Source organism: Acipenser ruthenus, chromosome 49 (genome assembly GCF_902713425.1).
Source record: "Acipenser ruthenus chromosome 49, fAciRut3.2 maternal haplotype, whole genome shotgun sequence".
NCBI lineage: Eukaryota > Metazoa > Chordata > Actinopteri > Acipenseriformes > Acipenseridae > Acipenser > Acipenser ruthenus.
In genome coordinates, this window is record NC_081237.1 from 8,400,512 (window position 1) to 8,426,682 (window position 26,171).

The following is a 26,171-nucleotide window of genomic DNA, read 5'->3' on the forward strand; positions in this document are numbered from 1 at the left end:
GAGGATCTCGGTGGTTTTGTGAGTGCTCTTGCCGTGGTAAACCGCTAAAATCTTCCATTGCCTTCAGTAAAGTGGCGCTCCTCTCCCCCCCCCCCCTACCCCCTACCCCCCCCCCCCCCCCCCCCCCCCCCCCCCCCCCCCTACACGATCGACACGCTTCCCATAGAAAGCGCTCCGCTGCTTCACAATATTAGTGTTTTATGCGAACCCGAAATGCAGCGGAAGCATTTCAATAAAATACTGTGATGTGTTGATACTGGAGAAATTCAAATTGAAAACCAGACACTTTCTCTGTGTGTGTGTGTGTGTGTGTGTGCGTGGGGTGTGTGTGTGTCAGTGTGTGTGTCGATGACCTCGTTGTTGATTCGGAGCTCCATACTTGGTAAAGGTGTGTGTGTGTGTGTGTGTAGTGTAGTTTGTGTGTGTGTGTGTGTGTGTGTGTGTGTGTGCGTGTGTGGTGTGTCGATGACCTCGTTGTTGATTCGGAGCTCCATACTTGGTAAAGGTGTGTGTGTGTGTGTAGTGTAGTTTGTGTGTGTGTGTGTGTGTGTGTGTGTATCGATGACCTCGTTGTTGATTTGGAGCTCCATACTTGGTAAAGGTGTGTGTTTTCCCCTAAAGGACGGGATGTCTGTCTGAGGGTGGCTGTACTTGGTGCCCCCATTCTTACTGTAGTGAATACTGGATCCCGTCGATGAAGGCTGCAGCAGCGTGCACGGAAACACGCTAACACTGAGACCGTATCATTTTAAAATATGCATCCCCTCCACGTGTGAAGCATGTAGTTACTGCAGCTTAGCATTCACCCTCCTGTTTGTATCACAGTGAAGTTACAATGTCTTTCTGTAATGCAAACAGTTCAAATGTTTTTGAAGTATAGTGATATCGTCCTGTATTGTAATTCCGATGCGGTGTATTGCAGCGTATTTAGTTTCTACATGCTGTGTGTGTATATATATAAATACATATAACATATTTTTTGCCAGTCCTATATCCTTCATGTAGCGTACTGCAGGGTCTGCTAAGCGTTAGACTAGCCTTCGCTACAGATCTTGTACAAACACTCCTTTCGTTTTTTTATAGAAAACTCTCTCTCTCTCTGCTCTCTCCTCTCTCTGCTCTCTCCCTCTCCTCTCTCGCTCTCTCCCTCTCTCTCTCTCTCTGCTCTCTCTCGCTCTCTCTCCCTCTCTCTCGATCTCTCTGCCCTCTCTCTCTCTCTCTCTCCCTCTCTCTCTCTCTCTCTCTCTCTCTGTTTCTCTCTCTGTTTTTTGTCTAATGGTAGATCTCCAGTATTATTCTCGGTCCTTATTTTTTATCGGTTTGTTTATTTTTCTCAGTTTTCTGTGCCTTGCTTCTCTTTTATAAAACTTCTTTCTCCCCGGATCCTAGCCACGCTTTATTTTCAGTAATTTCAACACTGCCAACGCTGTGTGGGTTAATCTGTAAATTTGCACTAATTATCCTTGGAATCGAATCAGAATTTGAAATCTAACCCTAATTCTACACTCGCAGACGTAAACAGCATTTGCTGATGAGGCAGCCCGGCGCTGATGTGTAGAAAGTCTTGCAGAAGCGATGAGCTCCTGACTGTGACTCTGCTGTTTCTAGTAACGCAGGGTACCTGTTGGGCTCCCAGAGCGAGCTGGGACCAAGTAAACAAACTGAACTGCCAACCAGGCGCTCCGACTGTGGGAAAGCAGACGCCAGTTTGGTTTTTGTTTCGCTGTGAAACAATCTAGCTGCTCTCGCCGGGTCTCTGCCTCCATGCCAGTCCAGATCCTTGGGGAGGCGAAGGTGAAACGACAAGAAGCAAAGGCGAGCTCTGAGTTCTGAATTGCACTGCTGAGTGTGCTGAGTTTATACCAGCACCCTCCTAGAGACTGGACCTCGACACAGGCGTCCGGTGATTCCACGGCATTGCAGAACTAGATCTCGTACCACTGCGTGCTGCTCAAATAATGATAAAAAACAAATAATGATGAAGTTGAAGTTGCAATCAGACGCTCCTCTCAGGTGTCTGGGTAAGTATTTTTAACCTGGTTTAAACAGCGGTAGAAAGCTGGAGTTGAAGCAAGCATTGCTAGGGCTTAGTGGCTGAATAGTCCACGGCTTGCAGAAGGAGGGCTCGCATGGCTTACTAGCCGATCTAGTTTTGCAACGTGCAATGCCATCTCTCTGTGTGTGTGTGTGTGTGTGTGTGTGTGTGTGTGTGTGTGTGTGTGTGTGTGTGTGTGTGTGTGCAGTAAGGTGCTGCACCACGATTTCAGCGGTTTAGATTGTGATGTCAGGGCAAGGCCGGAGCTGAAACAGTGCTGTTACAATGGTGTTATAAACACACACACACACACACACACACACACGCACACACACACACACACGGAGCACTCGGGCGCTGCTCAAGCAGGATCGCAGTGGAAGTCTGTCAGGGAGACGGCTGGCTTGCTTGCCCTTCTTTTCAAGACAGCAGCGCTACCGTGCTGGAGCAGACCGAGAGGGGAGGAGGGGGACGTTTGTTAAAAAAAAAAAAAAAAGGATCTAATAATAACAACAAATCCGATATTGGGACAGAAGTGCCCGAGCCAACGCAGGCACGCTCCATCCAGCTGGGCGTCTGGCTTCTGAATGAACTGGAATCGAATTATAATTCATGTACAGTATATACATTCAGAGGCAGTATGTGTAAAGGCTTGGGGCATTGTAAATGTGCGCACGCACGCACGCACGCACACACCGTGCTTCTGGCTGGCCAGTATGAGAGACAGCAGTGAGACACAGCAATCCGAATGCAAGCCTGCAGCTGGACCAGGGCAATGAAAGGAGCTGGGAAGCTGTATAGAAGTCACCTTTAACAACATGACTACCTGAAGGGCTACAGTGCAGAGGATAGTTAATAACCTCCTCCTGCTGCATGTAGCAACAGGATCGTGGCTGCTTGGGTGTAGAGTGAGGTGTGGCTGGTTTCTAGGAGACGGCAAGAAAATGTTTTTTTTTGGTGTCAGACTGAAAGACGGTACCACAGCTGCCATTACCCTTTTATTCCTAACGCTTTTGAACGATAATCTTTTTTTAATTCTGTTACATATTTGTAAATTTCCAAACGCCGTGCAGTATGACTTGAGTTGTCGGCGCACACACACAGTTCTCTTAGATTTCGTTTGTCTCTGAAACTTCAAAACCTGACTCTTCTCTTAGTAGAGGATGGTAGCTTTAATGAAGACACACCTGTGTTTTGCTTTCCCTGTCATCAAACCGTGTAAAGATCTGCAGCCTGTGATAGGCAGCACGCTTCAGTAAGCAAACCCCGTCCTTTTAAAGCAGAACGCTTGATCAGTTACCCGCGCACACTTTCACAGATACCAACCTGGTGAATTACAGAAAGGGTATAGAGCAGGCATGAACCACGGCAAAAACATCACTCCCTTCTCTAACATCTCCCTCCAGAACACGCATGCACATTATCAAACACAAACCTTTAAACATTACAGACGACTCGCTCGCGCTTCGAAAATATTCAAATGAATAAAAGATCATAGCTGACAATTGGTGCATAAGACCATTTTTTTAAATAACATTTCTTCTATGTTTATAGAGAGTGGTGTGTCAGATACTGTAGCTGCACAGAAAGTTTGGAGGCTCGCCTGTGATGTGTGGAGCCACTGCACAGGATGGGTGTCAATCACAGGACAGCCACACTTGTGTAACACGCACGTGCTATCAACTCGGTATGACCGAGTGGTGAAGCGGGTGAACTCGGCTCTTGGGTGAGCCAGGCTGGGCAGTGGCATGGGAGGCACTGAGGGTGTGCTGTAGATCATGGCAGTCCTGGTGGTCATGCAGGCCTGTAGGTTAAAGGTTATTCAGAAGAGGTCCTGCCCATCGTTAATTGCACCCGAGGCTCATTATATAATCCATTGGGATGTGCACTGGCTGTAACCCTTGCTGTAGGCAGGATTTGCTCATCACAGGAGAGTAAGAATGAGTAAAGGTTTACCTGCGTTTACAGTGGACTTCACTGCTGGTATTACAGAAAGCCCAGTGGTATTGGACTATGTGGGGTGCAGTAGTTGGTTTTTTAACCTGTTTCCTTGTCATTCACTCCAGGCCTGTAAACAGTAAGACTCGCAATGCATCGTAGTCTGTGATTGGGTGTCAGCGGGGAAGCAGTGCTGGATGGGAGTTGTAGTTCTGGAAAAGGGAAGTTGCGAGCCAGACTGGCGCAGATGTACCTGTATTGGAGGGAACGTTAACACTGCAGGGAGCTGGGGGCTGCAGTTCAGTGCGGAGGGCCTGACACAAGCAGCTGTGACTATGCAAGTTTTCTAAAGATGCAGCAAGTGCTCGATTTGAATGGGTTGCAGCTGTAATCTGTCGAGGCGCGTCGCTCTGTCAGAGAGCTCTTCCAGGACCTCGACACACAGACATGATTCAGCAGCATCTCTGTGTTTGAAATCAGTCACATAGAGGCCACTCTGTGGTGCATGTTAGCTGCTGGCTGTGGGGCTGCTAGACAGCGGGGGGAGGGGGGCTCTGTTTTGTAAATTTGAAACCCCGCTAAGATTATTGAAATTAAATTATTTACAATAACCCCCCCCCCACCTGATTAGACTAAGTGGTGGTCTGTAAATAGTTTTGAATCAAGTTTGAATCTCTCTCTCTCTCTCTCTCTCTCTCTCTCGCTCTCTCTCTCTCTCTCTCTCTCTCTCTCTCTCTCAGGGGCCTGAATAGGATTCTCTCTCGCTCAGAATTAACCCCTTTGTTGTCTTGAATCTCTGTTTCCATTATCCCGTACTACACCCTCTCTAAGAAAAATAAAATAAAAAAACCAGCAGCTAACGCGAGCTGCCCCTGATCTGAGAGGAGTGTTACTTTCTCCAAGACTTTAGCAGACCAGCATCTCTCTCTCTCTCTCTCTCTCTGTCTGTCTCTCTCTCTCTCTCTTTCTCTCTCAGGACTCTTACTCTGCCTCCCAGTCTTCCAGGCTCAACCGATCAGATTTCACATACGCCCCCCCCCCCCCTCACCCATTTATTTTTAGCAGGCTTCTGGAATTCACTCCATGTAGCCAATCAGATCCCTCCTCCTAGCTTCCGGAACCCCCTTCACAATGCCTTCGGTGAGCAGCCAATCCTGTTGCCCGATCAGAGACGGAACTACCCCAAGCATTCCAAGAGCTACAGTTAGGGTTTGTTTTTTTTAGACTGGGTTGTATTTCAGTATTGAACGCTGAATCTAGAAAGATTAAATATTGGAAAGTGTATATTATTTGGTGGGGCTTGGAGTTGTGTTTTTTTTTTTGTTTAGCTTTGGAAAAAAAATGACATTAAAAAAATAAGCCATTTTGCTCAAGAGAGTTAGCTTCCCAACATTTCAACATTGCTGTATGCTCTGTACCTTTCTCAAGGGAGTATGTGTTTCGAAACAAACAGTGGGTATTAATAGGAGGCATAGCAACTATTTTTAACTGTCTGTCTTCTGTCTGTAAGATTCATTCATTCATTGATTCATTCATTCATTCATTCATGCATTCATTCATTTATTCATTCATGCATTCGAGAGACTTGTTAAAGTTTGTCTCTTTCATTTATACTGTTTATTTTAGTATTGCTAAATTCAGCACTGTGGGGATGTTTCATAGTTGGGGGGTCAGTTAGCAGAGTGGTTCAATCCTTTTATTACACAGTGCATTGGTAATGTAAAACACATTACAAATTCACCTTGAATTCACCAGAATTGTTGTAATTCTTTTAAAGATTCTTTTTTTTGTTCTTCGGTGATGCCGATGTCATCCATTCCGACTCCTGGGATAATCATACAGGGTTCATTAGTGAATTATTTTGCAGAATTTATATATAAATGGCAGTAGAATATGCAATTCTTCTGTGTGTGTGTGTGTGTGTGTGTGTGTGTGTGCGTGCTTAATTGAAGCAGTTTAACACTAATTGAACTGGGATTAACTTGCTGACTGTGCTTCAAAGATGCTTTCCTACAAAAAATCCTGTACAGTAAATTACATGAAATTAGAAAGAGTCGCTATAATCTGTGCATTGCAGGGTGTGGCGTAATGCGTCCAGCCATTCATACTGAGATATGCAAAAAAATATATATAGAGCCGGTCCAATCGGTGCTCACCGATGTAATGCATGTGAAGCGTTCGATTCGGAACCCTGTGTTTTGCATGCTTGTGTTTTTTTTCTGGTATCGCTGCTGGATTCGGTGAGCAGCGTGCAGCATGCTGGAGACCTGCCCTCTCCACTAGGGGATCTCCAATCCAGGGCAGCACAGCACAGTGCATGCAGAAACAGCAATACGTTTAGCAATGGAAATAGGGGGGGATTGCAAACTGCTCCTGCATCTGTGATGGGACTTCATATGCTGTATATCAGGGGAACTCGCTTGAGGCTTTCAATCAACTGTAATTCAGAGAAGAGTGCAGCCTGACCTGAACACCCCCTGCCTGCCTGCCAGTGAGTCCCGGGCCTCTCTCAAGCAGATGAATATCTATCTTGTTGCCTGTGTTGGCGGTGCAGCGGGCAGTGTGCTGATCTGCTTGTTTCCCTCTTTCTTGCAGGTTAGCGTTGTACGTGTACGAGTATTTACTGCATGTGGGGGCACAGAAATCTGCACAGACCTTCCTGTCGGAGGTAAGTGATTCCAATCCTCAAATCTCTGTCTTTAACCCTTTCAGTCCTGACAGGACCTCGAGGACCAGCCTTATCTTAGCGCCGTTGGAAATCACGCTGGAACCTCACTTTATGTCCTGTCCATGTGTACTCAGTAAAGGAGTTTATTCTTCAATAGTTCAGGACTGAACGTGTTAATTTGTTGGTTTGTTTTATTTAACTGCATGCATTTTACTTGACTGCAGTTTCAATAGTGTTTCCAGACCTCGTCTGTTTTAAGTTCTCGCCCATTGACGTTCTTCCTCGCTGTGCCAGAAAGAAACACATTCTCAGGGACTGTGGGTTTTACATCCCCCCCCCCCGCCAGTGGAAATGTGTTTTGTATTAACAGCTCCAGAGTCTGTGTGTTGGGGTGTTTTCCATTTCACACGACATTATTAAGAGACTGTACAGTAAATGGGTCCCCGAGTGGCTTACCTGTTAAAAGCACGGCCGTGTGGTGTGCAGGGCGAGTCATACAGTCAGGGGAGCGCAGGTTCACGTCCTGGCTGTGCCAAGCTGCTGGTCTTCGCTGGCATTTGCTGTGGCGCTCCTGTGGGTTAGGGAGGCAAAACCATCGGGGACTGTTTCTCATCATGCTGTAGCGGAGCCTACCTTTCAAATGCAGCATGCCGATCTTGAGATGGGAATGTGTTGCTGTTCCAGTCCCAGTGCAGGGCCAGCAGATCACCTACCCCTGCAGCTGTGTGTAAGCAGAGTGCAACTCCCCGGGCTGGCATGCAGAAACAACACAGAGTAAACAAGCTGCAAATCTGCTGCCGTTAACACGTCCCCCCCCCCCCCCCTCCCCCTCGTTCTCCTCATTAAACACTGCCATGTGTTTGCAGTCAGACGTAATCTCTTCTTTTTTTGGAGTCCAAAAGGTGAAATTGCTTAATAATGTGTTCTTAACCTCGGGACCTACAGAAATTATTACAGCTAATGCTGGCAATGTTTGCCCCTCCGTGTGCAAGTTCACTGTTTGTTAGAAATCCATACAGGATCCATCACTGCTGCCTGACCTGGCATCCCATTACTGAAGGTCCAGTTTGTGTGCCCATGGTTTGTCATGCTCCCTGTGCCAGGGTAGTAGGATAGGAGGTTCTGAGTGACCACTTCACTCTGGTCCAGTGTGTGTGTGTGTGTGTACAGTTGTCTGCTAGAAACCAATTAATCCATTGCCATCTTCTGTTGCAGTCAGAGCACCAAAGCCAATGTTTTCAATGCTTTGCCTCTGGGTCCAGCAACATAGAAATAATAGCTTTTACCCCTGCAAAACTCCTTGGCCATTACAGAGCTAAACTGGGTTCAAATGCAATTGATGCGAGTATCTCTCTGAATTTGATTTGCATTTAATTAACATTTTAACAAAATGTCTAAATAAATAAATAAATAAATAGATGGAATAGGTCTTCAGGTGTTTCCAGTAATATGAATACAAACAGATTCCTGAAGACTTTTCCTGCCTGGCTTCTGTTTGTGTTTGTGAGGCTCATTGATTGATTGTTATGCTTGGTGTGTGTGTGTTTATGTGTGTGTGTTTTCCTCCCCAGTAGACTTGCATTAGCTCAGTGATTTGAACCCCACAGGTCTGTCTATTAAAATGAACCCCCCTGTTCCGTTAATTGCTTAATGAGAGCTGTCAGCTTCACGGCGGCTGATCCTCTGTGAGCTCTATCCTGGCGCTCGATTAATGTAGGACCTGCTTGGAATAGAGACCTGGAATGGATCTGGAATGGCAGAGTTGAGTACCACTGATCTAAAGCATTGATTGAGAGAGATATGTAATATAAATATATTTCCTGTCTTCTTGCAGATCCGATGGGAGAAGAATATCACATTAGGCGAGCCTCCTGGATTTTTACACTCGTGGTGGTGGTAAGTTTGGATCAAAATTTAAAAATCAATCTGTATAGAATAGGATGTGCTGTAAGGTGCTGTACAATACAAGCCAATATCCATCTGCCACGTGTGTGGACTCACTGTACCGGCCGCTCTGACCTTGAGCAGGTGACAGCCTTGCCTGTATCCGACACGCCAGCTTATACTGTCATTTTAATAACAGAAGACAAAGCAGAGAAGTTGAACAGCTTATTTTAATGCGACGCTTTCCGTCTGATGCAGAATCGTTTTCATCAGTATCCGGGTCTCCTTCCTTAAATTCTTACGTGTTCCCCAGATAGTAAGACAGCCCAGTTTGTGCTGCCCAGTCAGTCCCAGGGGGGGTTCGGTCGGCATCTGTGTGTCTGTGAGCAAGCCCCCTCTGTCGGGAGCATGTGGTCGACCCCCCCCTCTCCCCCACCCTCTCTGCAGCAGGACAGCAGCGCTTCTCCTCAAACAAAGAGCCCCCCGGTCCAGATGGCAAGAGACGGCCGCTGCACCTTTGTCTCTGAATCGGCTTTTGTTTGTGGGGAAAACCGAAAGGATTAACTCCTTGCATTCCAGTCCCCTTTGTGTCTGACAAGCAAATCCCTCTTGTCCCTTTTTGTTTGCATGCTGGAAGGCTGAATGGGGCCACAGGAGGAGGGAGGGAGGGAGGGGTCTGATCCCTGAAGTCAGGGGCTCACTGAACCTTGAAGTCTAGAATGGAGAGGAGGAGGGGGGGGGGGTGGCTTTTCCTAACCTTGTTACCTCTTTAAGGTTCATATGGTGGAACAGTAACCCTCGTTTTATAACCCCATTTCCCTACGTCTCATTGGCAAAGCAGTCTCACTCTCACAAGTGATTTTGCTGTTTTGTTTATCTATCTCCAGGTGAAACCTGCCACAAGTGCATTGTATAAACTCATTTCCTGTGTAACAGGTATTAGAGGCCCCCCCCCACTCACCTGAGCTTTAGAGTTCCATGCACAGAATCCTAGAACTTGCCGTGTGCAGGAAGTAAATTGTTATGAAATACCATTCCTGACAATACCTAAATAAATCAGGCAAGATATGTAAAAACGCTTCATTAAAAATAATATGCTGAACTGTTGGCCATGGTAGAAATGCTGAACGTTTTGGACAGGTTTTGCAGAGTGGGGATCTGGCAGTGTGGAGACCCCAGTCTCCATCTCGCTGGCTGGCTGCCCGCGCTCCCTCCGGTCCCTGCCTGACAAACCTGCAATCTCTTTAGGGCTGCCTGATGGATGTGATTACGCAGCTCCCTCTGCTTTGATTGTTAGAAATGGATTTGAAGCCCGAGCACAGACCAGCTCAGAGAGACTGGGCAGACAGCACTGGCACTGCGCATTACCCGACAACGAGAAACCTGCAATCTATTAAATATCCACCAGCAAATACAATACACAAACTGAGCTTGTTACTGAACGTTGATAAACAAAAGAAGCATTTGGAAATCGTAATCCTTCAGTCTAGGGAGGTGGTTATGTACCTGTCTGTGAACATGCTGTTAACTATGGGATGAACAGGTCTAGATCATGGGTAGAAGCCTTCACACTGAATTACTCTATTGAACACTATTGATATGTTTTGCTAGTATTGGCACGAATCCATAATGCATCATTTTATTTATGGTAAAACTGTGAAGTAAGCCGATGTCGTGGCTAGTGCCTTCAGCGGACAGAAGAGAATTATCTAAATTAATTGAAGAAATTGGTAAACAGAAAAGAAAAACATTTGAAACTGTTTGTGAATATGTATTTATATTGACATCACATCATTTTAGAAGTGTTCCCTACAATGATGTGTTCCCACTAGTCCTGCCAGACTCCCAGTGTTCAATCCTGACCCCGTTTCCTCCCGCAGTGTATTCTGGGACCTGTACTGTGCCGCGCCCGACCGACGAGAGACATGCGAGCATTCCAGTGAAGCCAAGGCCTTCCACGACTACGTGAGTACCAATCGGGGTGTGCCTTCCATCGCTAGGGATCCAGGCAGTGGGGTCCCCTGTCCTGTCTCTGTGGGTGTGGCCTGGCGGTGGTGTTCTAGGGGGGGGGGGGGGGGGGTGTCCTTTTCATAATGAGTGTACGGGTACTGACGGGGTCGTGTTCACACTGAATGCGGTGCCCTCCTTGGCGATGCCTGTATGTAGGTTCAGCTCTGCTTGCCTGAGTTCGATTTCCCTGTGCGTGTTTCTTTCGAGGTGTTGGTACGCATTCTGTGCAGGTTCGTTTTAGCGTCCGTTTTTTAAAACGACTGTGCAAGGCAGCAGCTCGGGGCTTCTGAATATCCGCTAATTTGCACTCTGTATTTGCTGTCTCTGCGGTTAGGGTTGTTTCAGATATTCAGTGGTAGAAGCCGTGGTCGGAGCGTGGTGTGGTCACTGAAAGTGGCCCTTTAGTTACTTGAAGTCATGCGTAGCAGGCTAATGGCAGGCCTGGCGTTCCTGTAGTGACCGGTCTGTCCCAATGCACAGACGTTTGATCCCCTGAAAGATATTGATGACACTTGGAATATAACAAAGTATCATTGGTCATTAGGGGCTGCAGTAAGACTCCCATTGCATTGCATAGTTGTTAGAAAGCAGATTTTTGAATGGCTGGAATTCCTATACTGCAACCACATCGATTTGCACCGCCCCCCCCCCCCCCCCCCCCGCACTTTCGGAAGTCTTCTCCTGAAGTTCTCGGCTGAGGATTGATGATCCGCTTCCCTTGACCTCTGAGCTGCTGTAAGTTCACAGGGTCAGTGCTTATCCGGCCAGAGTGACAGCTTGTAATTAACGAGCGGCTGTTCGGGGCTGGTTAGATCCGAGCACCCGACAGTCTGACACTCTGCACGTTTTCAACCCTGCTTTTCTGCCTGCAAACACCAGTCCTTCAGAACGGTGCGCTCAGTGGTTCACATCTACTGAGGGCTACCATGGCACCACCCTGGCCTCCAGAGGTGAAAGACTGGTGCATTAACAGAACCCCGCTAGGCTGCCCAGTCCCCTTTAAAATCTCGCAGTGCTGCGCACTGGCTGTGACTGTAAAGATACTGAGAGGGGAAAGACGGCAAAGCCCAGCAAAGCAAACCGTTTCTCTCACGTCCCAGAGAAGCCTGGCTGTTTATTTACCAACACATCCCCCGGCTCCTCGTTGCTGCTGAGACAATAAGGGGTGGCCAGGAGAGGGGTGGAGAGGGGAGCTCAGGAGCTCTGGCAGGGGGGTAGGGATTGGAGAGGGGAGCTCAGGAGCTCTGGCAGGGGGGTAGGGATTGGAGAGGGGAGCTCAGGAGCTCTGGCAGGGGGGTAGGGATTGGAGAGGGGAGCTCAGGAGCTCTGGCAGGGGGGTAGGGATTGGAGAGGGGAGCTCAGGAGCTCTGGCAGGGGGGTGGGAGGTGGGGGGTGGAGAGGGGAGCTCAGGAGCTCTGTAATCTGATCCCTGCTGCTGCTGCAGTGCTGAGCCCACCCAGGACAGGGCTGCGCTGGTCTTCACAATCATTCATTCACAAAGCACACAGTCGCACGCTTTACATACGCTGTGCCGGGCTGTAGCAAGCAGCCAGCTTTTGCAAGGCACAGGGAGACCTGGGTTCCAGGCCGCCAGCCTGAAGGAAGCAGTAGGTGTCTGCGCTTGACTGTGCAGGAATCCTGACACTGGCAATGCTACAGCAATTCACCTGGTGGGTTCTGATTCCACCTCTCGTGTGCTGTTGGTTTTTTTATTTTATTTTTTTAAATCGTTGCAATCCGACCCTTTGTTTACCAGTGGGGGATGAAACGAACTCTTTCTAAAACGCTGGCAGGTTTTAAGAGACGGCACACGTAACGAAGTACCACCGGCCCTCGGGGGATGGCTCTGTTAATCTCGGACAGCCGCTGTCTGCTGGGAGCAGTCCAGTGCGGCTCCGACACATTTCTCACTGTGGATGATTGGAATAACGGGAGAGGGGCCTGGGATTCTGCGGGGCTCCCAGACTGGGAATCCTCTCGGGATCCAGCAGTGATCCGCTCGAATCCCTGCCCTGGTTCTGTAGCCCTGTAACAGTCTCCTATAGTAAACTCGACCAGCCAGCAAACCTGATTTAAAAGAAAGAAAGAAATAATGACCACAATGTATTACAATGACAATGTAACAGCATTGCAACTGCGCCCCCTACTGGTGATTTTCTTTTACTGCTTCCTTTTTGGACAAATGATTCCTTAAACGAACACTGTGGACACTTAAATATATATATATATATTACATACATACAGGGGTGTCTGTGTGTACAAAAAGAAATCCTTCTGGTGCAGTTTGTTCAGCACAGCTGGGTTTGGTTTTGAATTGTTTCCATACTGCACCGGCTGCAGTCTTTACTTGGAGGCTTGTTAACCGTGCTTTTATAACAGGCATCCCTCTCCTCGTCGCGCTCACGATAAAGCCTGGACTGGACTGGCACTGCTCTGCAATGGGAGAGTGTAATCCCTTATTCTTCACTGCTGGCTGCTTGAAGCCCAGCCTAACCTTAGCCAGTATCCGCATCTCAATTAAACTGTATGTGTGTGTGTGTGGGGGGGGGGGGGGGGTTACGGAATGCGCTTGGCTTTGGTAAATGAATTAAACACGCCTGCTCTCGGGTTGGGAAATGAATTAAACACGCCTGCTCTCGGGTTGGTAAATGAATTAAACACGCCTGCTCTCGGGTTGGTAAATGAATTAAACACGCCTGCTCTCGGGTTGGTAAATGAATTAAACACGCCTGCTCTCGGGTTGGCTGCACGGATCTTGACTCTGGCGACTGCTCGCCAGACTCCTGGCAGCTGGAGAAAGCATTTCACCACGAGTCCTGGGCGAATGCCGCCGTGGCTCTGCATGGCTGTGCGTTCCCAGATTGTAGCCCGCAGCCCCCCCCTCCCCCCCCCCCCCCCCCCCCCCCTTTCTTTCTCTCTCTCTCTCTCTGTGCCTCGCAGACGTGTTACCAACGCGACAACAGCCCTGTCACGCTGGGTTTTGTGAAGATGCTAATTTGCTTCCCCCCCTCCCCCGCCCCCCCCCTCCCCTTTTCTTTTTTTTTGTGGCTGTGTTGCTGGTTTGAGGGGGAGGGGTGTTTCTGGGGGTGTTTATGGAGCCTCTCGGCAGATGCAAGTGTCGCTTTGTTTACAAGGCACGTTCCCGTCCAATATCATCTCATTATAATAATACAACTTCATGCCTTTATTCCATAAAGATTATCACTAGGTGTGAAATGAGGCTGTGTTTTCTTTTTAATTTAATTACATTTTGTTCATTCATTTTAAATTCCACGTTTTATTATTCTTTGGATCTCTTTTTTTTTTTTTTTTTGTGCAGTTTCTGAATGTGACTCCAGACGTCATTCATGACATCAGGGTCAAACCTCCACTACATTATAAAGACAGATACGAATGTGTGTGTCATTTAGAACAAAGCATTATAAAATGGAGTGTCCCTTTAACTGCAGCTCAGGAGCGATCCAGCTGTGTGTGTCTGGGGACTGGAGTGATCTCCGATATGGCCTCACCGCCCCTGAGCAGCACTCTGTAAATAAACACTGCACAGTGCTCTGATCCAGTGTGTGTGCGTAAGCGCTCACTCTCTCTCTCTGCTCTCTGTGCTGCACTTTCTCTCTCACTCGTTCTTTTTCTGTTTAATCTGCTGTGTTCTCTCTCTCTCTCCCTCTCCCTTGTATTGATTGGATGTTCTGGCAGGCTGCCAGCGGTGCCAGCTCACAGGGAGAGATTGCGTGGGGGGGAGTGAAAGGAGGAGAGAGGGTAGCACGGAGGGGGGGGGGGGGATGCGGGGGCGGGCTGGTGGCATAATGACGTAACAAAAAAAAAGGTGCAGGGGATGAATAGTTGAAGCTGCTTCGGGCTGCGTGTTTCTCATATTCTAGTGCAGGATCGGACTGAGCTGGGTGCTGTAGACTCCCTCCTTGGTGTCTGTCTCCTTCAGTCAGCACCAGTGCTCTGTATCAGGACCGTTGCACTGGGCTGCTTTTGGGGTGGAAGTGTTACTAGCCCAAGTCCTGCTGTCTGATTTTCTTATAAGAAGCAATGAAGGTTTTATTTTTTTATTTTTTATTAAGAGGATCTCCAGTTTGCATATCTATAGCAACTGTGTCTATATATATATATAAATGCAGTGGAATTTGCTAAATAAAAACTGAATTGGGAGAATGTGTGTGGGGAGGGGGGGGTTTTGAAAGGGTTAACAGTGCTCCTGTTTATTTCCTTGCTCTGGGCTCTCTGGGCATGCTCAGTACACAATGGCAACAGAGTCATTAATATTTGATTTGGTTTAGAGTGTGTGAGGAGGGGGGGGGGGCCCCTGCTGGGTCTCTCGCAGCGCATGAGTTATTTTATTAGTTGTGTGCAGATCCCAGCTCTGGGGAGCAAGCAGCCAGCGAGGGAGAGGGGAAGAGGTTCAGATCCCAGTCCCTCGACACTAGAGAACTGGCAGCCGGCACAGTGCTCCAGAGATTGCAGGACACCCTCCCTCATCTCTCCACTGAAGCAGCGAAATATTACAACCCCTCCCAGGTGTACCCAGCACCCCTTGATGATTAAAAACAACAAAAAAAAAAAACTTCTAGTCTTTAAAGGAGGGCATATGGAGGATACAAATGCATGATAACCTCCTGTGAGGGTGCCGTTTATACCCCTTATAAAGCAATGGGGAGGGAGGGGGGTGGAATTGGAAATGTTTTCATGTGCCCAAAACTAGTGTGTGTGTTTTTATTTTTCCCCCCCCCCCCATCTGTTTTCAATATTCATGTATGAAAGGGTTCAAGATTAATTGCTTTTCTTTCCAAAACGTTTGGGATGTTCCTTGGGTCCTCTGCAGTCCTTAAACCAGCAGCTGTGCCCTCATATCCCCGGTCCTAAATGACTTGGCAAACGTCACACCAGCTCTGTGGCTTGTAAACGGTTCTCTACAAGGGGGACTTGGCATGAAGATTACTGTAGACCAGCATCTCCCATCTCACGTGTGTCAAGCAAACAACTGGGATGCCTGCTCTGAAAAAAAAAAAAAGTCTTTTTTGTGTGCATTATTTACACGCTGGTTCCAGTAGTGCACGGAATCAAGATGTTTAGAAAGTACCTCTCTGGCGCTCTGGCTTGGCAGGTGAAGCTGGCGCGCGCTCTCACTGGAACGGGGAGCTGTCTGCTGGGGAAGCGTGGGCTTGGCATCGCTCCGCAGAGACCAAAGTACTAGTTTCAAGTACCAGCTGGGCTCACAAACTCGAACATGAATCGACCTGTACTCTCTGGAGTGGAGGGGCTTGGCTCGGAGCTCCACTCCAGAGTGGAGGGGCTTGGCTCGGAGCTCCACTCCAGAGTGGAGGGGCTTGCCTCGGAGCTCCACTCCGGAGTGGAGGGGCTTGCCTCGGAGCTCCACTCCAGAGTGGAGGGGCTTGCCTCGGAGCTCCACTCCGGAGTGGAGGGGCTTGCCTCGGAGCTTGCCTCGGAGCTCCACTCCGGAGTGGAGGGGCTTGGCTCGGAGCTCCACTCCGGAGTGGAGGGGCTTGGCTCGGAGCTTGCCTCGGAGCTCCACTCCGGAGTGGAGGGGCTTGCCTCGGAGCTCCACTCCGGAGTGGAGGGGCTTGCCTCGGAGCTTGCCTCGGAGCTCCACTCCGGAGTGGAGGGGCTTGCCTCGGAGCTCCACTCCGGAGTGTAGGGGCTTGCCTCGGAGCTCCACTCCGGAGTGGAGGGGCTTGCCTCGGAGCTCCACTCCGGAGTGGAGGGGCTTGGCTCGGAGTACAGCCACACATGCCGAGGCTTATCTAGCGGAGGTAGACTGCCATTTCTTATTTATGTGTGTGTTATTGTGTTCCCTTACTTATACCCCAGCCTTGTAGATTGTAATTGGAGTGTTGTCTGGAGTAAACCAAACGCAGATGCATCGGGGGAGGGGGGGAGCATTCATGTAGCTATGCTGGTGAAGTCACTCCTTTAGCTTTAAGGACAGTGATAATTTGATGGGGATGGAAATAAGGCTCCTAGTGCACAGCAGTTTCACCCATTCCAGGTTTCACTATGAGCTTGATTAGGCCCAGTGTACAGGTAACAAGCTCAGGTGTGTCTTATTAAACTCCTAGTAAAACCAGGAATGGATCAAACCGCTGTGCAATGGGAGTCTTGTTTCCATCCCTGTGTGAGGTTTGAAAATTCTGCAGCTGTGTACTGCTGTTTTTCAAGACAGTAGAGAATCTCTTGCTAAATAATATCTACTGCAGGGTACTGGAGAATATGTATTTTGTGTTTCTGATTATAAAAAGAAGCCGTGCTCACTGGTTTCGCACAGTTAGAAGTGACCTCATGTTTTATGTAAACTATCTGACATTTCATTCTAGCAGGAACAAAATTGCTGGAGAAGATTTTTGCCACTAGCAAAAAAAAAAAAAAAAAAAAGTCTTGCGACTGTATGCATAAATGATTTTCATTTTTGAATTAATGAGGTTCTGCTGAACTGAGAAGCGCGCACACACACACACACACCAACACAGCGACACATGCTTTCAGAAGCCAGTTTACTTCAGCAGGTCAGCTAGCAGATGTAGGCCTCGTATCCATGACAACGCTGTCTAGGTAAAGTGCACTCTGGGACTGTTGACACCACCAAGGGTGGCTAAGCTAGCTCGTAGTAAAACCTGGAATGGGTGAGACTGCTGTGCAGCAGGAGTCTCATTACCGCCCCTGCGTTTGTTTTTAAATGATTATTTTCTTTGAAGTACCAGTTCAATAATCTTAAGAAGCATCAATCTACCTGTTTGTTTCCCTGGCTGGGTACTTGGGGTTTGAAGCTGATCAGTGGAATAGAATGAGAGCGATCCTATCGCTTCTCTGTCTGCCACTCAGTCTGCCACTCAGTTTTATTCATGTTAATAATCCCTGTGGGAGCCTGGTAATGAGACGCTAGCACCCCAGCACAGGCCCGCCATGCAGTGGGGATGCAGTGAAGTCACCACAAACCAGGAATAGAACCGTGATTCAAACACGACGATAGTTTGAAAAGAGAACTTTCAATGCAGGAGCGTTTGCCTGAGCCTTACGAAGTGGCAAGGTTCGTTCCCCTCTGGATTTAATGAAAAGGGAGCCCCCCCCCCCCCCTTCCTTTAACCCTCTCCATGTCTCTCCCTCACTCCCAGCTCCCGAATCGGAGCCCCTTCCAGCAGGATATCCTCCGACTTCCTGTCCCCTGGGGGTGGGGGCAGGAAAGTCGACCTGGGAACGTTAACCCTCTCCCTGCCAGCCTCCGCTCTTTCCTCTCAGCCACTCTGATTCCTTTTTCGGTCTGGGCTGCTTTATCGGACCATTCCTTCCCTGACAGTCGTCGTATCTTGCAGCACATCGTTCCAGCGCTGCCAGTTTCACATTGTGACCTGCGTGTTGTAACACGTCTTGAACGCTGCTCCTCGGCTCTCCTGCGAAGTTCACACAGCGCTGTCTCCCCGTGAGTCAGTCACTCCCAGCCGTGCTGAAGATTCAGAGATACCCGTTTTGGTTCACACGAGTAGACATCGTTGTTCTAATAGATGCAGGTGTGACGTGGTGTCTGAATTACTGCTGCAGCGTCTGATCTCTGCACAGGACTGGCTGCCTTCCTTACGTGTGCTTTACATGGGTGATTGTCTTTGTCTTTGTGTGGGTTTGGCCAGCCTAGAATAGACTTATTTGTCTGTTTTTAATTTCTCATCCATATTTCTTTTTTAAAACTGGATCCCAAGATGGATGGAAAGAAACACGCTGACATTTTAAAGAAGTCTTTCATTTACTCGTGTACTAATGTATCAATTTTTTTTTAGTACAGCACAGAAAATGATATTATTATTATTATTATTATTATTATTATTATTATTATTATTAGAATTTGATTTGTTTTAATTAATTTAATCAGAACAATAGCTCTCTCTCTCTCTCTTCTCTCTCTTCTCTCTCTTCTCTCTCTCCTCTCTCTTTCTTTCTTTCTCTCTCTCTCTCGGGGACAGCGTGCTGACCCAACATGTCTCCATGACAACAGCTTCTCTGAGGTAGTGCCCAGCTGCCTGTGATTGGCGGGTGGGGGGCTGGCGACCCCAGTCCTCCCGTGGGACCCCTGGCCTGCAGATGTTCACGTGCCGCACTGGGGGGTCCGCAGGGTCCTAGCGCCCTCCAGTTCAGGGTCACTCAGAAGCTCACAGCTGCGTTTGCATCCACGCACTCTACTGAATTATTATAGGAGTCGGTTTTTAAAACCATGGAGCTGGAATCGGTCTGCTCTGAGCCTGCTGGGATTACAGGTTGCTTACTGTGGGGGTGTTGACCAGTTCAGAGCTGATTTAAGAATCCCATTCCATAGCAGTTTGATCCATTCCTGGTTTTACTGGGAGTTCACTGAGCTTGTTATCTATGCACACTGTGGCTGATCAAGCTCATAGTAACACCTGGGATGGGTGGGACTGCTGTGCAAGTGGAGTCTTACTGCCATCTCTTGACTTGATTTAAAAGCAAGTTAAAAGCAGCGAATACAAAATGAAATAAATCCAGCTGTTCCCTTGATCTCTGTCTTGGTAGCTGCTGCAGTGTGCTGGTCTTGTGGGGGGGGGGGGGGGGGGGTCTGAGCTGTGTTCAGGTTTCACTGTGGGGAAGGGATGGGGGGGGGGGATACTAAATCAAAACCAGAAGTTTAAGAAAGCAGGACCCTGTGGCTGCTGGGGTGCGGAGAGGGGGCAGGCGGAGGAACTCTTTCTAGAGGAGGGGGTGCATCGTTTCACCCCACCACCACCCTCGACGGTTCATTTAACCCTTTCATAGGGCTGTAGTGTTCGAGGTTGTGGTGAAATTGGAGTTCTGGTGTGGAATGGTTTCAGTGTGAAGGATCGTCTGCTTGACGTGGTCTCTTCGCACTTTGACCTGCAGTGTTTCTGAAGTTCCGGACGGTGTTTTAAGCTCCCTTCTCTCTTGGGTCTGTTGTTGGAATGACCTGCTGGCAGTGGAATGGCTTGGAAGAGGAGCCCCGGGTTCACACCGCTGGTTTAAAGGATTTGTTTCCGCGGCTGCGAGTGTGTTGGTGCTGGCAAGTGATGTGGTTAAGGCTGCTGTTGTGTGTTTGTGGGGCTCCCTCCCTCCCTCCCCTCCCTCCCTCCTCTATGCATTTGCCCCAGGCTATGTTTCTTTTGGCTGCCATCACAGATCCTCCATTGTCTTGGCAGGGATTCTGTGCCGGTCTGCAAAGTGAGTTCAGCTGGGCCATCCCACAGTGATCATGCAACGCTGGCTCCCCTCCCCAACCCCTAACCTCTAGCAGGGCTAGCCCTACCCAAGACACCCCTGTCTGCTGAACCTCCCACAGCACTGAAATGATGATTATTATTATTATTATTATTATTATTATTATTATTATTATTATTATTTGTTTTTGTCACTTAATCAGAAGTGTAATTGTGCATGATGGGGCGCTAGGACCCTGCAGACTCCAGAGTTGTGTCGGCAGGTCTTTGCTCCGCTGGCAGCCGTCCCCCCCCCTCTCCCTCGCTCCCCCGGGTCCCAGCACAGGATACTCACTCCACACAGCCCCGCTGCACCCTGCCAGTCCCGAGATTAATCAAGTGTTAAGAGGGATGAGATTGTGACGGAAATGCATTTGTTTCTCAGAGCTGAGACAGAGGGATCCCTGCCTGGAGAACTGTACCTGCCTGCTACACTGGCCTCTCTCTTTGTGTCTTCTCTCTCCTCTCTCCCCCCCTCCCTCTCTCTCCTCCCTCTCTCTCTCTCTCTCTCTCTCTCTCTCCTCTCTCTCCTCCTCTCTCTCTCCTCCCTCTCTCTCTCTCTCTCTCTCTCTCTCTCTCTCTCTCTCTCTCTCTCTCTCTCTCCTCTCTCCCCCCTCTGTCTCTCTCTCTCCTCTCTCCCCCCTCTGTCTCTCTCTCTCTCTCCTCCCTCTCTCTCTCTCTCTCTCTCCTCTCTCCCCCCTCTGTCTCTCTCCCCCCTCTGTCTCTCTCCTCCCTGTCTCTCTCCCTCTCTCTCTGTGAGGGAACGCTCTCTAGTGGGGCCTGGCTGTAGCCAGTGTCGTTGACCCTCCCCTCTCTTGAGCTCTACATGTCTTCTGCAATTTCTTTCCTCTCTACTCTGCCCTTGTTTAAAAAAAAAAAAAAAAAATGAAAACCAGTTGTGCAAAATGAGAGAAGAAAACAAGCGAAGCCCTGAGTCGGGTTTGGAAGATTAGAAACATGCACACAAAGAGGGAGGGAGGGAGAGAGGCAGGGGCAGCGCGGTGGAGGCGTTCTTCAATGCACTGTCGACACACACCTAGAAGAGCAATAAACATACATGTTCAGCATCTAAATGAAGACTTCTCGTGGATCGGGATGTTTCGTCACTGCCCATGCACCCGTAAGAATTAAGACTCCCATTGCATAGCAGTCTGAGTGCCGTCTGTTCCACGTGTGTGACGTTTCATGCATGCATTCGCTGTGCAGACCAGTGCCTGTGGCAGCACAGACATTCACTAAATGATTGAGTTCTGTACGGGGCTGTGTGTGCCAGCACGAACACTGTGTCCAATTCTGTGCTGTTTTATAGCTAAACTAAACAGGTGCAAAAACAACTTGTATAGATGTAAGATCCCTTGCATGTAATGCTCAGATCTGGTACAGCATAGGTGGTAAACAGCATCTCTCTGAGTCTGAAGCTCACTTTGAACCCAGGTCTCCTAGGTGATTAGCGTGTGCATTAAGGCAGAACATTAATCTCGCCAAACCCGCCCCCCTTCGTTCAATAATTCATGTTGTTAAAACTACCATCCTCAACCCAAATTATTAATAAACCCGGGTCCAGTATCGGTCACTGCTGCTGATTCTCCATTGTGAGCGGGAGGGTTGAGGATGGGGGGGGGGGGGGCTGCAGGTTTCTCTGCTGTGGCTGGATTGTGACTCGGCCTCGAAGTGCTGGAGAATCCAATCTCATTAAAATGAGCCGGCTCCTGGAAACCACCAGCCCTCTCATGTCTGCATTGGCGTGTTTTTTTGCAGCCAGGCACCGGGAATGGTGCTTTTAGGATAAGCGTGTGTCTGACTTGTGTACACCGTTTTTTTTTTATTTATTTTTTTATAATGGAAATGCAGCGAAATGCAGTGATTTAGGACAAGTAGCACAAGATTCATGCTTCCTGTCTCCTGGTCATTAACAGCAGATGCAGGAAGTGAAATTGTACATATAGGTGGAAAAACCTGAGCTCAGACTTGAGAGAGAGAAAGGAAAGCCACAGAGCAAGGCAGACCAGGAAATAAATGTGAGCTTCCCTGCATGAGAGGGAGCAGTTCAGTCTCCATGCCTCGAGCCTGCCCTGGACTGGAGGGAGCACCCTTTCTCTTAGGGGGGTGAGGGAGGGAGCAGTTCAGTCTCCATGCCTCGAGCCTGCCCTGGACTGGAGGGAGCACCCTTTCTCTTAGCGGGGTGAGGGAGGGAGGGAGGGAGCAGTTCAGTCTCCATGCCTCGAGCCTGCCCTGGACTGGAGGGAGCACCCTTTCTCTTAGCGGGGTGAGGGAGGGAGGGAGCAATTCAGTCTCCTGAAGCTGGTGCTCTACGCGCTGTGCTGCAGAGCTCCACACCCCCCTCCCCCCTGCCCTGCAGTTTTCCCCCAGTTCCCAGGCCTCGAGGTGGGCACGGTGCCCGGAGCTCAGCCCTGATGCGGGGCGCGGAGGGCTTTCCCGGAAGATCTGTTTACTGGTAATTAATTTACCTGATTGACGCAACAGCTGTTGGGAAAACAAAACGCTGCGACTGAAGGGGATCCCTGCGTTCTACAGCTTGCTCCCGCAGAGCCCCGTTCTGATTGATTAAAAGGTGCATCTGTCAGCCAGCAGCCTTGATTACTGCTTCCCAGCTCTCCAGCTAATCTTTACAGAGTCTATTTCATTGACAGAAATACTGGAGCAGTTGGCACGGGGTCCTGGTTAAACATGACAGGCAGGCAGCGATGCTGTAGGTCTGTTAGAGTCCTAGCGGCATTCCTGCGAGAGGATCGCTGCCTCATGAGAAAGCGTGCTTGTTCACAGCTCTGCTTTCTCCCGATTCCACAGCAGGCTTGGATGTTTTCTGCTCTAGGTGGAGCAGAGTCTGATTCTGCTGCAAAGCTTATTTAACATGCACTGCTTCGCATTCCAGTACTCTCGACTCGGTGTGTCTGTGGTTGGCGGTTTCGTTTTGGTTTCTGTATGAGGTAATCCGAGGGGAATCTGAGACAGTTTCCCCTGCGCCGGAGTTTCTTCTAGATTCCTACTGTCACATGCAACAGGAAGGTATAAATGAATAGTAATAATAAATAATGGCGTTATGGTTCGTCCTGGGATCAGTGTAACAGTGAGTCTGTGGTTGATGCTGTGGCGCTCCAGGGGTTAATCAGAGAAGCCGCGGGCCCCTCTCTGCACTCTCACTCACGTGGCTTCCTGCAAGGCCTGCTGCATGATTGACGGCCTGAGGGTTTTTAATGGGCACTGGAGAGGGAGCTGAGGTCTGGGTTTCCATGGCAACGCTGCGGAAGGGGCCTGCTTACCTGACTGCGTCGAGGGGAGCCTGCTTGCCTGGGCGCTGAGCTCAGCTCCCGCCCCCCCCCCCCCCCCCCCAGCTCTGTTTCCCGGGCCAAGGCGGCTTTTTCATTTTTAATCACGCGAGAGCCTAAATATAATGGAGCAGCGGGAGGGGTCTTATTTCAGAAAAAGTACACAACGTTTTGTTGAAGGGGAGAAGGCGGGGCTCAAAACAGTTTGACTAGTGGAATTCCATCGTTTAACTGTTTGTTTGTTTAAATCCGCTCTCTTAAAGCGTTTCCGTACGTCGCACAGGGAGGGGGATGAGACTCCCGTTGCACAGCAGTTTGTTCCATTCCTGGTTTCACTGCGAGTTTAATCAGACACACCTGAGCTGGTTAGCGCTACGCTGGGGCTAATCAAGCACGTATCAAAACCTGGAACAGCTGAATCTGCTCATCAATAGAAGTCTGACTTCCGTCCCTGGAAGTCCCAAGCTGTCACTGCATCATACTAATTCTGCAACAAAAAAACAAGCCAAGAGGCTGAAGTGGGAGGCGGGGCGACCGGTTAAGTCATCGAAGGGTTAACGTGGTGAAAGCAGACGACCCCTGTAGAGCTGTTTGGGGCCGCTTGACGCGGGGTCAGGGATCGGAGGTCAGCGGTTCTGTTTGTATTGCGGCTGTGTTCTGTATCGGGTTACAGGGACTAGCAGATGAATATGTCAGGCTTGCCGGGCGGCTTGCAATGCAATCCCCTTTCTAGGGTGCTGCTGAACAGCCAGAGAGAAGGGAAGACAGGGGAGGGAGGGGAGGCTGGAACAGCAGATAGAACGCTGCCAGAAGCAGCTTCACTAAAGGAAGCCTGCACCTATACAGCTGAGTACAAGTGTGTAGGAGGCTGGCTGCACTGAGCGACTCTTCATGCCCCTTTCAGAGCCGGTGCTACAAACACAATCCCCGGACACGCTCGCTCGAGGATGACTGTACTCTGCACCGTCTCTGTCAGTGCGAAGCGCCTTTTCATTACACAGGGGCCTGGAAATAATAAAGGTTTTGTTTTCTTCTGTGATGTGCTGAGCTGCTGAAGGGCTGCACAGATTCAGTTCAAGAGGTCCGGACTCCTCCAGGTTTTCTAGGCATCGTTACAATTAACAAACTGATTAGCAAGGAGGGTAAATTAGGATGCAGAGGGAACAAACCAGGTGGATCCATTCATGCTTTTGCTGTGAGTTTTAATAGAACACACCTGAGCTTGTTGCCTATACACTGGGGGCTAATCAAGCTCATTGTAAAACCTGGACTGGGTGACCCTGCTATGCATTAAGAGTCTTCTTTCCATCCCTTGCTCCTGACCTGTATATTGGGGTTTGAATGTATCTGTTGGAGAATCCTCCTCCATCATTCGTTGCTCAGGCAGTGGCCCCTGTTTAGCAACACACAGAGCGTACTGAAATAGACATGCAAGGCAAAGCGCATCTGTCTCTGGGCTCAGCTGAGATGTTTACGGGATGTATGGAGCAGCGGTGGTGAAGTGTGCTGAAGAAGGTCCACATTGTCGCCCTGCATCCCCTCCTCGGCCCCTGTTCTTTATCAGCCAGCACTCTCTGTGCTAACGAGTCTCTCTCTCTCTCTCTCTCCGTGTCTTACAGAGTGCAGCTGCTGCACCCAGCCCCGTGATGGGCAACATGCCCCCCAACGACGGCATGCCAGGCGGTCCCATGCCCCCCGGCTTCTTTCAGGTAGGTACCCCTTCTTTTCCAGGCACCCCCCCCCCCCCCGCTGTTTTGTCCAAGGAAGGTATTTTACGATTCCCTAACCCTGAAGGTTCTAATGATTTTGGCCGTCGCTTGCAGGCAGGACCTGGAAAATACATTTTTTTTTTTTTTTTTTTTTTTTTTAATTGAAAGTTGTGGACGGTCTGAGGACCGCACTCCCATGCTGTATGTTTGTTTGTATCCATTTGATTTGCATGCTTGTCCTCCCTGTGTGATAGCCGGGTTTCAGTCTCTGTTAATGTCTGTGTTGTCAGCTTGGACCCCCCCAAACACAAAAACAAATCCGAATCATTGAGAAAAGGAGCCGCTTGCTTTCACTTGCAGGTTTTTTTTTTTTTTTTTTGGGGGGGGGTTCCCGACGGGATGGACACCTCCTGTGGAATGTCATGTCGGAGAGGTCAGGGAAGGTGGCCACTGGGGTCACGGAAGGGGTCAGTGGCTGAGCCGAGCGGTTTTGGCACCGGGTTCGTCTGGTGCGCTGGCCCTCCGCCTGTAGCCACGAGGGCCAGCGGCTTTCAAACTGGGGGGCCTGGGGACCCTGCGTTTGTGGCTCTAACTGTTTTGAAGCTGCAGGTCTGTCTGCGGGCGAGCCCTTGTGTGATCTGGAGTGAGAGAGTGTGGCAGGGCCCTGACCGGCTCCCGAGTTCACTGCACTCCCCTGGGACTCCTTGTGAAAGGGGCACACTCACTCACACACGTTTTCGGTACATTTATTTTTGTTACCAGTCTAGTCGGTGATTCATTTGAGAAGCATGCAGGGTTATACATATTCAGTCTTGTTTTGAAATTAAAATTAAATCTGTATTTTTAAAAATAATAATTTATTGATGTGTCTTTTAGATTACATTTTAAATGCTGTTTTGGAGCGTCTTTTTTATTTATTTATTTTGCAAAGGAGCTGCAATGTGATTTGGTGTGTGTACAACAAAACATAAAAACATGACTTGTCATAAGTAATTAAAAAGGAGTTGTGTCTTTTTATGTATTTATTATTTGAAATGGATATGCGTTAACAATCAATAAATAAAATCACTTTTTTTTTTTTTTTTTAGAACAAGATTCTATTCAGTATTTCTTTTTGTCCTGGCTCTTGATTAGCAGTGAGGCAGCACCACCTTGTGGTAGAAACCCGGTACTGTCTGCAAGCACATTTCTCTTGGTGTGGCTGCTGGCTCTCCTGCAGACTGTCTCACTCGCTGACGGGAAGCTCTGCTGTGCCAAACCACGGTTATCTCGTTAGCTGGATAGGATATGATCGTATTAATTGCTTCGTTTACCGGCGCTTTGCTGGGTCCTGTGATTGGTGGAGCAGTCCCAGGGCTGCAGTCCTTTTAAACAGCACCTGCTTTTCATTCTGCGCAGGTCTGG

The 26,171-nt window shown here is 49.0% G+C and overlaps 1 protein-coding gene across 2 annotated transcripts in view; it reads left to right on the forward strand.

Annotated features, from left to right (window-relative positions):
• Positions 1-26,171, forward strand: part of LOC117966364 (single-stranded DNA-binding protein 3-like) — a 35,835-nt gene that overhangs the window by 2,453 nt on the left and 7,211 nt on the right. For both annotated transcript variants that reach the window (XM_059014876.1, XM_059014877.1), the window contains exons 2-5: positions 6,569-6,641; positions 8,476-8,537; positions 10,406-10,490; positions 24,678-24,767. In XM_059014876.1, the coding sequence (XP_058870859.1) occupies positions 6,569-6,641; positions 8,476-8,537; positions 10,406-10,490; positions 24,678-24,767 (310 nt within the window). The remainder of the gene's footprint in view (positions 1-6,568; positions 6,642-8,475; positions 8,538-10,405; positions 10,491-24,677; positions 24,768-26,171) is intronic.